Source organism: Citrus sinensis, chromosome 2 (genome assembly GCF_022201045.2).
Source record: "Citrus sinensis cultivar Valencia sweet orange chromosome 2, DVS_A1.0, whole genome shotgun sequence".
NCBI lineage: Eukaryota > Viridiplantae > Streptophyta > Magnoliopsida > Sapindales > Rutaceae > Citrus > Citrus sinensis.
The window spans coordinates 4930311-4944901 of record NC_068557.1 but is presented as its reverse complement, the minus strand read 5'-3'; the positions used below and the strand labels follow the sequence as shown (position 1 = coordinate 4944901).

At 32.2% G+C, this 14591-nt stretch overlaps 2 protein-coding genes across 2 annotated transcripts; both read left to right on the top strand.

The window, feature by feature from the left end:
* Positions 1-8785: 8785 nt before the first annotated feature.
* On the top strand, positions 8786-11762 carry LOC102612123 (xyloglucan glycosyltransferase 4). Its single transcript, XM_006470335.4, has 4 exons — positions 8786-9873; positions 9969-10277; positions 10384-10788; positions 10889-11762. Exons 1-4 carry the CDS (start codon positions 9226-9228, stop codon positions 11510-11512), a joined length of 1986 nt encoding a protein of 661 aa, XP_006470398.2. The 5' UTR covers positions 8786-9225; the 3' UTR covers positions 11513-11762.
* Positions 11763-13046: 1284 nt separating this feature from the next.
* LOC102612425 (probable galacturonosyltransferase-like 10) lies at positions 13047-14540 on the top strand. Its single transcript, XM_006470336.4, has one exon. It carries the CDS (start codon positions 13218-13220, stop codon positions 14265-14267), a length of 1050 nt encoding a protein of 349 aa, XP_006470399.2. The 5' UTR covers positions 13047-13217; the 3' UTR covers positions 14268-14540.
* The last annotated feature ends 51 nt before the right edge of the window (positions 14541-14591 follow it).

Genomic DNA, 14591 nt, shown 5'->3' with positions numbered 1-14591 from the left:
TTTGCGATTGAAGTGTTATAACTTTTAAATTACAGTTATTATGAATTAAAAAAACTTTAACTGTAAAATAAAAGTTAATAATATGTAGTAAATATAAATTTTAAATAATAATTTTGACAAAAGTATTAAATATATAATAGATTTTCTATCATACAAGTGAAAAATCATATCAACAAAACTTTCAAGTTACAGCAGTTAGTGTTTACCAAATATTTTAGTACTGTAACTTTTAAGCTGTAATTGCCAACTTCAATCTCGAACACACCCAAAATCTAAATTTGGGAAATCCATTAGCATCTATAGTAGATTTAAATTACCAAACTCACTCACAATCCACAATGAATTTTTAATTTTTTTAAAAAAAAGAATTGTTTGCTGCAGATTTTAACAATTACCAAACCTACATGCAACCTGTAGTAGATTTTTTACGGGTTTTGTCATCTAAAACCACAAGTTAAAAAAGTACTCTTAGTAGTACATATAAAAATTAAATTTTATAATTCAAACTATAAATTTATAACAAATAAATAAAAAATCTGCATACAATACTCAATTCTAGATTTTATCAATGTACATAAGAAATTAAAATTTCAACATAAAACAAATACACAAAATATATTAATCTTACACAAAATATTTATGTTGTAGGTAAATCATCATCATTAATATGAATGCCTTACTCCATCTTATAATCAATACGCAAGTATCATTTATACTGTTAACACGTAAATTTGTACAACTATTATTAACAATTAATTAAACAAATAAAAACCAAACTTTAAGAAGCAATCATTAGGCTCAAGTCATTAAAGGAAAGCAAACAAAATCAATCAAACTCAAATAAAACATCAGTAATATTAAAATAAAAAAATTTATTATTAAAATTAAAAATATAAATAATTAAAATAAAAAATACGAGTTGATAGATACTAGTATAAGTATCTGGTGGATTTTTTCTAAGGGAGCCCCTATGTTACAATTAATGTAACATACACACTCAACAACAACCACACAAATGATGGACCCACACAATTTGTGTGGTTGTTGTTGAGTGTGTATGTTACATTAATTGTAACATAGCATTTGCTTTTTTCTTAATATCAAACACGCCTGCAACCCATGATGAGTTTTTGCGAGTGAGATTGGGTGGCTTGGCGGGTAATTTTGCCATCCTTTGTTCTTTCCCTCTCTTGGCTAGGATTGTACGGGATTTAATGAAGGGTAATAAACACTTGAACAAGGGTTTTATATGAATAATGAAGGGGTGCGAATAGTCCAGCTCAATATTAAATCAAACAAGCCCATTATTAAAGAAAGGTAAGGCCGACATCCAGCAAATAGAAGCAGCTTTGAGCCCAAGTTCAAGCCCAAGGAATGAACTTCATCTTTGTGCAAATATGAGTCCGCATAAGGGAGTGGTACCATTGGCACCCTTTAAAAATCCTAATCAATCCCCGCCTTTATAATTACAATTTTGTCCCTACATAAATCTATAATCATAGACAAAAGAGAGTAGAACATCTTCTCCATAACTGTGAAACCAAAGCTCACTGACATTCCTCAAACTACATACTAATTTTTTAGATTCTGAGATCAAATCTCAAACTATCAATAACCAATAATCGTACTCATTAGTCATAATTTGATATTAATATTTCTCTTTCTTTTTTTTTTTTCTGTTTTCTTTTGTTCTAAAGAGAAAGTGGGCTTGCAACAAAGAGAATATGAGTCCTATATAAAAACCTTTATTGGAGAGAATACCAAGAACATGAGATTAATAGCAGTGAGTGGATTGTTCGTATCAATCAAAAATCAATTTTAGGAAGACTTGTTACTTAAAATGAGGACGAAAAAGAAAAGGTGACATGGGGTTGGGACGGGATGCATAAGACAAGGGTGTTTTTGGAATAAAGATATGTGGGTTTAGAATAATATTATTCTCTAAATCATTTAGTAGGGTTTTTTAAGTAAAGGGATTTCATAAGGATTAGAAAGCTACTCCTCACATAAACTTCAATTCAAATGAATGGTTAGATTCTCAAATTGAATAAAAATTCAAAGAAAAGGGGTAAAAAATAGAGACCTTTAAGACAAGAGTTGGCATTCTAGATTAGAAGCTAAACTTTAATTGATTTTGTGGTCAAATTGAGATAGAGTTTCTATTTTCTAATCAAAATAACTTTTAAGTTCTGAGTGGGTATTTTGTTAGTGCTAGCAGTTGCTTTTGTTAAATTTGATTTCAAACCATTGTAGTAAATGGGAGTTAAAGTGTCAAACAAAACTAGGGTCTAGTTTGTTTAAAACTTAAAAAAAAAAATTCACTCGTTTGTACAACCAATCATTATTAATTGAATAATTAATCATATCATAAATAAATTCAAAATCTTTAAACTTGAACCTGAAACAATTAATAAATATGTCAGATAAATTTAACTTGTTTAATAATTTTATCATGTTAGATCTACGCAAATTTGATAATTCATACAGTCTAAATATCAAATTAGTTGATGATGTCATAAATTGACACCCCTAATAATAATAATAGTGACATCCTTCTTCCTTGATCTTTCTCCTGCTCTTCAGTTGAGATCTCATTTGTTAAATTGTCAAGTAGTCCTAGATTATATATATATACTATATATTAGTTTTCCAATCAGATATCCCTTACTTTAATAAAGTAAGAGATTAGCTAAAAGACTAAAAAAACACAGGCTTTAATGCACTGTATTTTGTCATGTAGTGTATTAAAATATAATTTTTTTATCTTTTAACTAATTCCTAACTTTATTAAAATTATGAATCTCTGATTGAAAAACTACTATATATATATATATATATATATATATATATATATATATATATATAGATGCATGCAAAAGATAACTTCAATAGTTGGACACGTACCATCCATCAATACTTATTACTATATTATACACAAAAAATATTGCCAAGCCTTGCCTAGTTTGATAGCAGACAATTCATGAACATATAACCAATAATTCAGGCATGGTGGCAGCTATACATATGTATTTCATTTGTCCAACTCTCTGTATATGATAGACATCTTACCAAACAGACAATTGTTAAAATCTAGACAAATATTTGCAGACACACTCACATTCTTCTTATCCTTTTGCAAAAAATGACCATTCATTAGTGTTTTCCAAATTGCATTTTGGTGAGGAAGCATTGGAATTAATACTGCTTTTATAAATTACCTCGATATAGTTGATGATAATTTATGAAATATAGACAGCTCAAGTTTTTGTGTCGGCAAATCACGACGCAGAATTGAACATGTTTTGCTGTTAGTGGGTTCCCCTCCGACTCTCCGAGCCCCATATATTTATATGCGAACAAGAACAGTCATTTTGTAGGCCTTGACATGAAAGTGGCTTTACTACAGAGCCGTTCCTACCTTTTCATTACATGTATTTAATTTTTTTTTCTTTTACATGACCTTATTCACTATATATTTTGTATTAAAACCACATCAGCATATTTTTCTTTATTAGAGTAGGGGCATCTTCACATTTCATTATTGAGGTTGAGGGTTCCAATCTATTCGTGTGTTTTGAAAGTAAGTTTTCTCCTTGTTGGCTAGTTTGATCTAGGCTTCAACTGTGATAAATCGAAATAAAATCTTGGGAAATTTCTGATACAACTATTAATCAATGTGTAATGTATTGTGAAAAAAAAAAAGGAAAGAAAGAAAGAAAATAAGGTCCGCGTTTTGATCCGTTAAAATTTAATCTTTGGACACCATGTTGGTTAGCTTGTTAAATCAGACTTGACGATGCGGCCCATTAAGATATGCCCTCTTTAGTTCATGTAGCCTGAGAATAGATACGAGGCTATAAATTTTGGAACGAAATAATAATTTTTTTTCAGCATTTGAATTTTCATCCCCACTATATTTTTTGAGGGACATGTCCGACCTTGTTCATCTAGAATAAGAGGAACCTTTTTGGAAAGCAATTGAGATAGGTGTTGATGGTCGGACTAATAGCATCAGAACAGAGATCATCTCCTTATATGGGCTTCTCATGAATTTTTAAAATATTATGCTACGTGTATTTAAGTGATAGTGTATGTGTAGAATTTAATTTTTTTTATTAACTATTAATCACTCACATGTATTTTTATTTAAGAAAATATCATATAATGAGATAATCATAATTCTCGCTAAAAATCTCTTCTAATTTTTTTCTTTAAATACTTATTTATTAACTTATATGACAAATAAAAGTGTAGAAAATTAAGTCTACCAAAATAATAACAATTATATTATTTCTTTCTCTTCAAGAACTATAATATAAAAAATAATATAATATTAAATTAAAAACTTCAAAAAGATTTTCAAATGAGATTTTTCAAACGAGATAGTGTTTGTCTGTGTTCTTACTTATATAACTCTTCAAATTATAAATAAAATCTTATTTAAATTTTTTTTTGATGATGCTATAAAAGAGACTTATAAAGTACTAATAACCGTCAAAGCATAGATTGTTAAAAGTATTAATTTTTTAACGTTATTAAATAAAATTATTTAAAAATAACTCGAGTAAACTTCGAGGGGAACCGAGTTATTTTTTTTAAAGAATAGAAAAGCAGAAACACGAAGTGGCAAAGTATCAAAACACAGGGCCCTCGAAGCTTCTTCGATCTTATTCTGTTGGCTCATTGATTAAATTCCACTTAAAACAAACACCGATCCACTGGATATGGGAACTAAATCAATAAACAAATCATTCTTATAATATTTCTCAATAATCAACAGGTCAAATGATGATAAGACTAGCTTGCCGATGTTGTTTATGTATGAAACTGATGAAGATATGATGCCATGCTGGCCAGAGTAGCCAGCCAAATCACATGGGATTTGAAACAGTGGCATTATGTTGTCACATGTGACTGTGAGCCTGCCGTCAAACCAAGACAAAATTCATGGCTTTTGAGATTCAAATATCTCCCATGTTCACTGGTACCTGTAGGTTGTAGCCTGGTGGGCTATCTTTGCTAGCTAGCTGGCTGTGGCTTCACTTCCAAATTGAAATGCGTGGCTGCTAGCGTACATGCATGCACACCTACTAATATTCAACCACAGATCAAACTTCTACTGCTATCTTTGTTTTTTTATTTGATGGAAATTACTCTATGTTCAATAATTGTTTTTCTGTCAGAGTCTTACTTATCGTATGTCCTCTTTTATTCTAACTTCTAGCACATTTATAGGCATCTACAAGTAACCCAAGTCCCAAGAAATGGGATGTGCAGGAATGCAATAAATTTTGAACATTCTGTGTTTCTTGATTAGAACGTTTGGATATACACATTTATAAAGTAACTGCCCAAACTAACAAATATGAACTTGAGGAGATATCATGGAGAAGTAATATGAACTTCCCCCACAACACAGTTGTCCCAGTGGTAGTTATAGGCTTGCAGCTTGCTCACATGGGACTACAGGAAAAGGTTTTAGAAGTTCTCAAAGACCCCACCCCAATAGATAAGGCCTTCTTTTTTGGATCAGGCTACAGTGCAATTATAATATCGTATCACAGTTGCATTCGGCCGTTGAATGTATTTAGATTGGTGGAATCTATTGACATACAATGATTGGATGTAACTGTAACACAGTATCACAATTACACTACAAGTTTCCCCTCTTCTTTGACATCTACTTTGGTTGTGTATATTGTTTTGTTTCTACTTTATTTTTGCAGTAGAGAACAAATCAAAGGTGACGGATTCCGTCTTAGACAAAAAATCGTTGGGCTGATCATTGGGGTGACATTAAATTCGATGTGATGCATTTTATAAGTATCAAAAAAATTTGCGAGATTAGAGATTTCTCTAAAATATTCTTTGGGATTGGGAATTGGAACGCATATGCTCTAACATGAAGATACATAAATCATAATAGATATACTTTTACTGAGTCGACAATTCAATTTTGCGTGGGTACTAGACTATGTTTGTAAACCTATCGCACATTAAAAAAAAATAATTACAACAAATTCACATTATTTTAAAAAAAAATTTTAAAAATTCATGAGTTAAACATTTAATTTTTTTTCAAACATTTTTTATTATTTTTAACCACATAGTGCAATTTAATTACTTTATAATATAAAAAATAATTAAAAATCTATTTTAAAAAATATATATAGTAAAAGATTGTCAAATATCCTAAGTCAAAAAGAAAAAAAAAGAATTTAAGAAGGATTTAGTTATTAGTCATTCAAATTAGATATTGACTTTTATTTTCTTTAAGTAATTAATTATTTTCTAAAAGTAGGTGGATTTACAAAAATTATGGAGTGAAAATATCCCTCTTTATTTTTGAAAAATTACTTCATAATTTCCTAAGTTTTGACCTATGTTAAAAAAAATACACACATAGAGTTAAGGGAAGAGATACTGATCAACCCAACCAATGAATTATTGCCCACACACATATTTGTTATATCTGGTGAATAGTCATCAAATAAAATTATGAATCCATGAGATTATTGTCCACATTCACTTACTTTTTTCTGAATTAAAAAATATTTTGAATAAAATTACATTTACTAAATTATTTTTTAGCCTAATAATCCTTTCTCACCCATTTGAGTTAAATTTGAATACTAAACAGATTATTTTCAATATGAAATGGTATTAAAAAAAATAACACAAGGTAACTGAAATGAAGAAAATTTATTTCTTTATGCATCCACATATCTACTAACTGTAAACCCTTTTTTTTTATATATACTTATTAAATTTTCTTCTTTTACACCATTAATGTTACATTTTTTTTCAAAATCAAAGTAGTTAATTATTGCGACTTATGACGACATCAAATCAAGATTAATGAGCCCTATTAAAGTTTAAAGTTTCCTCTTATTCCAAACAAAATTTTCAAAGATGTGATTGAGACTTTGGGTTAGGTGTAATTAAGTTGGCAATAAAATTCAAATCTCAATATCATGCGCATGGACCCCTTTATGCTCATACTCGTGGGGATACAATCAAATGAAACTATGAATTAAGAAAGAAACATCAATGTTAGATTTCCAAGTATGAAAATAAGAGAGACCGAGAAGAAAAAGTATGATGAATTTTAGTGATTTAGAATTAAGGTGTGTATAGACTATAGAGCTCTAGTTTTAGTGTACAAGTTTTTTCTAATATTAGAATTAGAATTCTGTTAAGAGTAGACTTAATTAATAATTAGTTCAATTGAGAAACCAGCTGTGAAGTTATAGAAGCTATAATCCCAAACCTAGGTCAATTTAGTAATACTGCAATTTTTTAAATAATTGTTATTAGTTATACTGTAAAAACAATTAATTGCGAAGAGAATTAATTAAACTTTTGGTAAAATTTGTTATTTAAAAGTACTGAGAGTTTTAAAAATAATCACGTATTTAGTAAATTTTATTATTAAACTACTGTAAATTGAACATAATGTTGAATAAAATTTATTTAAACATTTAATTAAAACATTTATATGTATATAAAATATTTTTATTATGTATATATAATAAATAATAAAAATATTTTATATTATTAATTTTATTTTTATTTAATTATCTCAATACAATTGGTAATAATAATAATAATCATCATCATCTCTTTAAAAATGAAGATTTTGTTTCTTAATTGATAAGGATAATTTTAAATTTTTATAATATATATGAAGATATATATAAAATTATATTAATTATAAAATAATTCTCAAAATTAAAATTTAAAAAGCTATTCCATACCTACTTTTTAAAATTTCTGTAAGATAGATAATTTTGTCAAAAGTAATTTTCAAAAAAAATTTACCAAATATCGGAATTAATTTTTAACGTTTTAAAATCTCCCAAAAACAATGTGAGCCCTTAATCTGCAATGAGTTAGAGTAAAAATCAACTTTGAAATTTGATAAAATTATACTCTAATTTACTACAAAATGAATGAAAAATTTGCTAAAAATTGTCACAAGTGGGATTAAGTCTTCCGTCAAAATTATAAGAGGGAGTTGAAATCCACATAAAAAAGAGTGGATTAAGCTTCTATCTGCCCAAGTTTGAAACACTCATAGAGTTTCTATTATTATGATTATTATTACTTTTTTAAAGTGAGTCACGACTCACGAGATCCTGAGTTTCCACACTCCGATTCTTGTGAAAACAATAATGGTGTTTTCATATTCATAATAAAAGCAACAGTTTCCTTTTAGCTTTTGATGTGCCACTGCATCGGACTCATTATGACTGTCGGATCATCACACATTCCACTTGTTACATTTCCGAAATCTCATGCATGCTAAGGATGAAAAAGAAAAAAAAAAAAACTCTAAATATTTATTCCTTCATGTTAATTTTTCTTAAATTTTTAATGCACGAGCACTAATCAAGAATGCACAAGCTGCGGCACACAGTAAGGGGAAAATCAGAGCAATGATATGATATGAGCTTGTTTTTGACTTTCTCCATTCAATTCAGGAATCTAGTATTAATTACTTCAATCTTTTTATTTATTTCATTCCCAATAGCAATCACAACTAGTAAAATTACTAAATTAGTATCTTTTCAGAATTGTCAGATTCAATACATAAAATAAAGACAATGAATTAATGATTTACAATTTTTAATACCTTTTTTACGCGATCCTAGGAATTGATTGTTTTTAGACAAATTTTCTAATTCATTTTTTATCTGCCTGTAAATGTTTAATTCCGGTGAATATTATTTCAATCTAGGATTTATAAAATTTTCCGCAGAAGAAAGAGAGAGCTTACTTATCAGATCTAGTGTTGGCACCGCGCAAGTGACAGCAATCAGAGAAAGTCAATATATTAAAAAAAAGAAAATCATACTCCAGGAAAGGAAAAAAAAGATTAGAAACTTCATAGAAGTTTAGTAAATTAAGAAATAAAATTAAGTGCGCGCCACACCATTACGGCATTACTGCAGTAATACACGGTCTCCGATTTCACATAATAAGAAAGAAAGTTTGGTCAGCTGATCTGCAATTTGGCTGTGCTTAGTTGTCACTCCTCTGATATATTGCTACTTCACTCGAGTGCACCAATCAACGCATACTGTTCTTGATCTTCATCTCTCGCTTTCTTTTTCTCAGCTATAATGCTGTGAAAACAAAAACATAAATCTCATTTGCTTGTTTATTTATTTATTTATTTTTTGCAAATCTTGATCTGGGTATCAATCATTTTTTCATTTAACAATGGCTCCAAATTCAGTTGTGGTGACTATAGAGAAGCCTAACAACATCTCTTTAGTGGAGCTAAATGGCTCAGAGTCAGAGTCACTGTTGTTTCCAGAGAAACAAAAGGCTGTGAGTCCCAAGCAGTTCACATGGTTTCTTTTCCTGAAAGCTCAGAGAGCTTTTTCTTGTCTTTCATGGCTAGCCATGGCTTTCAAGACCACGTTTGTTTCAGCAAAAAAGCGGATTGAATTGTCTGATGTAAATGAAGAAGAAGGGCCTAGAAGCAGAGGAAGATTGTACAGGTTTATCAAAGCTTTCTTATTTATTTCAATAGCAGCTTTGGTGATTGAGGTTGTTGCCTATTTCCAGAAATGGAACTTGAATCTGATTCAGCCATGGGAGGTTCAGGGTCTTGTGCAATGGTCTTATATGGCTTGGTTGTCATTTAGAGTTGATTACGTAGCTCCTTTGGTCATAACGCTTTCCAACTTCTGTGTTGTACTTTTCTTGATTCAATCTCTCGATCGGTTCATCCTATGTGTCGGTTGTTTCTGGATAAAGTACAAGAACTTGAAGCCAAAGATTGATGGGGCAGCTTACGACGTTGAGGATTCTGCTTCTTTCCCAATGGTTCTTGTCCAGATCCCTATGTGCAATGAAAGAGAGGTAACTGAAACATCCTCAACAGTTCATATTTGTGCCAAAAGAGTTTGTTGCTTGCTTGCTTTGAATCTGATTCTTAGTTGGTACATGATATTTAGGTGTATGAAACGTCAATTGCGGCTGCTTGTCAATTAGATTGGCCTAAGGATAGGATTTTAATTCAAGTCCTAGATGATTCAGATGATGGAAATTTGCAGCTATTGATCCAAGATGAAGTCTCAGATTGGCGTCAAAAAGGAGTTAACATAGTCTACCGACACCGATTAATCAGAACCGGATACAAAGCTGGGAATCTCAAATCAGCCATGTCCTGTGACTATGTCAAGGACTATGAGTTTGTTGCAATATTTGATGCTGACTTTCAGCCTAATTCTGATTTCCTCAAACAAACAATTCCCCACTTCAAGGTACAAAAAGATGAATGGGATTGGATTGTGGTTGGTTTGCTCTCTAATGTTTTTGTTTTGTTGATGATTATTTTATTTATTGAATCAATCTTGTGATTTACGGCAGGGGAATCCTGAACTTGGTCTAGTTCAGGCTCGGTGGTCTTTTGTGAACAAGGATGAGAATTTACTCACAAGGCTCCAAAACATCAACTTGTGCTTTCACTTTGAGGTGGAGCAGCAAGTCAATGGTGTGTTCCTCAATTTCTTCGGTTTCAATGGAACCGCGGGAGTGTGGAGAATCAAAGCTTTAGAAGATTCAGGAGGGTGGCTAGAGAGAACAACAGTCGAAGACATGGATATCGCGGTACGTGCACACTTGAATGGATGGAAGTTCATCTTCCTCAACGATGTCAAAGTACTTTGTGAGTTGCCAGAATCCTATGAAGCTTACAAGAAGCAGCAACACCGGTGGCATTCGGGTCCTATGCAGCTCTTTCGCTTATGCCTCCCTGCAATCTTAACTTCCAAGGTTCTTGATTGCTCTTCCCATTTGTTTTCAACACTCCTACTTGTACCATATTTGTTGAGTGATTGGTTGATTGATTTGTGTTGCTGTATGCATATTGCAGATATCAATCTTGAAGAAGGCCAACTTGATATTCCTTTTCTTCCTTCTAAGGAAACTTATACTTCCATTTTACTCATTCACATTGTTCTGCATCATACTGCCATTGACAATGTTCATACCAGAGTCAGAATTGCCTATTTGGGTGATTTGTTATGTACCAATTTTCATGTCACTTTTAAACATACTCCCATCTCCGAAATCCTTCCCATTCTTGGTACCTTACCTTCTCTTTGAGAACACAATGTCAGTCACAAAATTCAATGCCATGGTCTCCGGATTGTTTCAGCTTGGAAGCGCGTACGAATGGGTTGTGACAAAGAAGACAGGAAGATCATCTGAATCCGATTTGCTAGCCCTCGCAGAAAGGGAAGAGAAGATGCAGTTGCACAGAAGGAATTCAGAGTCTGGCTTGGAATTGTTAAGTAAACTCAAGGAGGAGAAAATCCCTGTTACAAGGAAGAGAAATAGGCTCTACAGAAAGGAACTTGCACTTGCTTTTCTTTTGCTCACTGCAGCTGCAAGGAGTTTGCTATCGGCACATGGAGTTCATTTCTATTTTTTGTTGTTTCAAGGGCTATCATTTCTTGTCATGGGATTGGACTTGATTGGTGAGCAAGTGAGCTGAAGAGGCACATATATATACATACCTTTATACATAGATTTACGCTTTGAAGAATTGGAGGGCTAATTTCCATTTCAATTTGTCAATCAACTTGAGCTGGAGCTGGTTTTGATTGCAGGTAGAAAACTTACTACCTGAATTAGAGAAAGGCATCAAGAGATCAAAGTTGAGTTTATTGTACACTCATATGTGTTTGGTATAATTGTATGAATAATGAGGGTCTAAATTAATACATAAATTCTTTTTTTTTTTTCTTTTTTTCCCCCCCAAGAAAATGGACTAGAAATCCTTTTATGGTTATTGATGAAGAAAAGTTCTGTTTTCTTGATTACTTACCCTATGGTTTGCAAATAGTCTCAGTAAAATTGTTCTCCAAGGAAAAATGCCTTCTTTTGAACAATTATATCTTATTTTAAATATTTCGTATTATGTGTGTGCCACTGTTCGACCATAGACTTGAAAGTTGCGGTAGGGCATAGTTTGATTTGATTTGGGTTTAAGGTCAACCAAAACCAAATTAATTTGGTTTTAACCCACAATCAACCTAATTATTTTGCAACCAAAACCTAAACCAACCCATTTTATTTGCTTTAGATTTGGTTTGAGTTTTTGATTTCAATGAATTGACTTTGAAAAATCCATCTGTTATATATATATATATCATAATTCAAATAGGTGTTTGTCTATTGGATAATTTAAATAAGTTACTACTACTTATCACACAATTCGTTATTAAATGCATATTAAATATATATATATATATATATTTTCAGAACTATATTTAGTTGGGTGGATTTCACATTTCTTTTCTAACTTTGAGGAATGGCGTTCAATATTCACTTGTGGTGGGGGTTCATAAGTTTATCCATTATTTGGAGTAGATTCTGCGTACATTCATCAATGTTGAAAATCTGTCCAATGTATTTTGTTATTTCATGAAAGTAAACTAAATTTCTCTCTAACTTTGATGCAAGTAGTAAAATTAAAACCCCAAACTTCTAAAATATATAATTTTATCTATCCACGGTCACAAGTAATCTGTAGTCAAACATGGGGTGCAGAAGTTTCTAGAGTATTACTAAATAAAATGGTAAAATTGAATTTTTTTTTTCTCTTTTTTTTTTTTTAGTGAAAATAGTATTTCATTTTTGAAAACAAGAAGTTATAGCAAAATTGAGTTGGTTTTCCATTTTTTCAAATGAAAGAAAATAATGTATAGCTTCAAAAGAACACCGTCATACGTAATTACGTATAATAGCTCCATCCAGGGTAATTTTTGTCGTCGATCGCTAGTGTCACCGTCACTGCACATGCAAATGCAGTGAGATAATAAATATTATTATTAATACGGAGTTATTATTATTATTAATTCCATTCGATGCACATGGTCACAGTCCCCCCTCAACACGTAGATGATTCATTCTACGAAGCCAATAAAATTCAATTAAAAAAAAAAACCCAATAAACCTTTAAATAATAAGTGAAATCTAAAACGAAAGTTCCAAGATACCCCATCATTCCAAATTCAAAACTGGCCAAATTTTGACGGTCAAATCCGCGTTCCTTCCTGTAATTCAAACGTGTTCGGCTACAGGCCACTTTCCAGTTTCCAGTTTCCAGCTGTGTTTTATTTATTCTATTTGAATTCTCATTTTCAACATCAAATGACACAGCAACGACATCGATCTTTGCTGCGCATTCGATAATAATGTTTCGTCCAAGAGAGGTTTTCCCATTAATCTTGTTCGTAAGTTCCCTCGTGTTCTTGTCCGTGGATGCTGTCAGATCGTTTCCGAGGATTAAATTCGATGCTTCCGTGCAATTTCTAGAGGCGCCGGTGTATCGAAACGGCCTGGAGTGTCCGAATCTGGCCGCAAATGGCGAGCCTGTTCACATTGCGATGACACTTGATCCCGAGTACTTGAGGGGCACCATTGCTGCAGTTCATTCGGTTCTCAAACACACTTCTTGCCCGGAAAACGTTTTCTTTCACTTCATCGCCGCGGAGTCAAGTCCGGCGAACACAAATGACCTGGCACAGACTGTCCGGTCTGCATTCCCTTATTTGAGCTTCCAAGTTTATCTGTTCCGAGAAAAATTCGTCACCGGTTTGATCTCGTCTTCTATCCGCCGTGCTCTTGACAGCCCCTTGAATTATGCGAGAATTTACTTAGCTGACATACTTGAGCCTTCTATCAAACGCGTAATCTACCTCGACTCGGATGTCATTGTTGTCGATGATATACAGAAACTCTGGAGGATTCCCCTATCTGGGGGAAGAACAATCGGAGCTCCAGAGTACTGTCATGCGAATTTCACCAAGTATTTCTCCGATGAGTTCTGGTTCGACCGCGAGTTTTCCAGGGTTTTCGAAGGGAAGAGACCTTGCTACTTCAATACAGGAGTGATGGTCATGGATTTGGTGAGATGGAGGGAGGGTGATTATATGAGGAAGATTGAGAAATGGATGAGGATTCAAAAGGAGAGGAGGATTTATGAGCTGGGATCTCTTCCGCCATTTTTGTTAGTGTTTGGGGGAGATGTGGAGGCCATTGATCACAGATGGAATCAGCACGGGCTTGGAGGACACAATGTGGAGAATAGTTGCAGGAATTTGCATGCGGGTCCTGTGAGTTTGATGCATTGGAGTGGTAAAGGGAAGCCATGGGTGAGGCTTGATGCCAAGAAGCCCTGCCCGGTTGATTATCTCTGGGCGCCTTATGATCTTTACAACTCCCACACTCACTCTCAGTACTAGCATCAACAATGAAGCGAGTAAACAAACAAGCATACACTCTACAACAACAGCCAAGTTTATTCAATTTTGTTTCAGGAGACTTCAATTCTTTCATTTACATAAGAGAAGATTCATTTTTTTTTTTGTGTAAATAGGCGGATTTTCACATAGAGACACGTGTATTATTTCCAATTCTTTTTTTTTTTTGGGTATAGCATGATTAACTTCCCTGGTCCTTATTTTTTTGTTCGGTACATATAAATAAATAACATAATTCAAATTTGTGTTTTAAAAGAGTTCTTCTTTGTGTTCTTTTAAATGGCCAAAAATCCTAATATCAGTTTC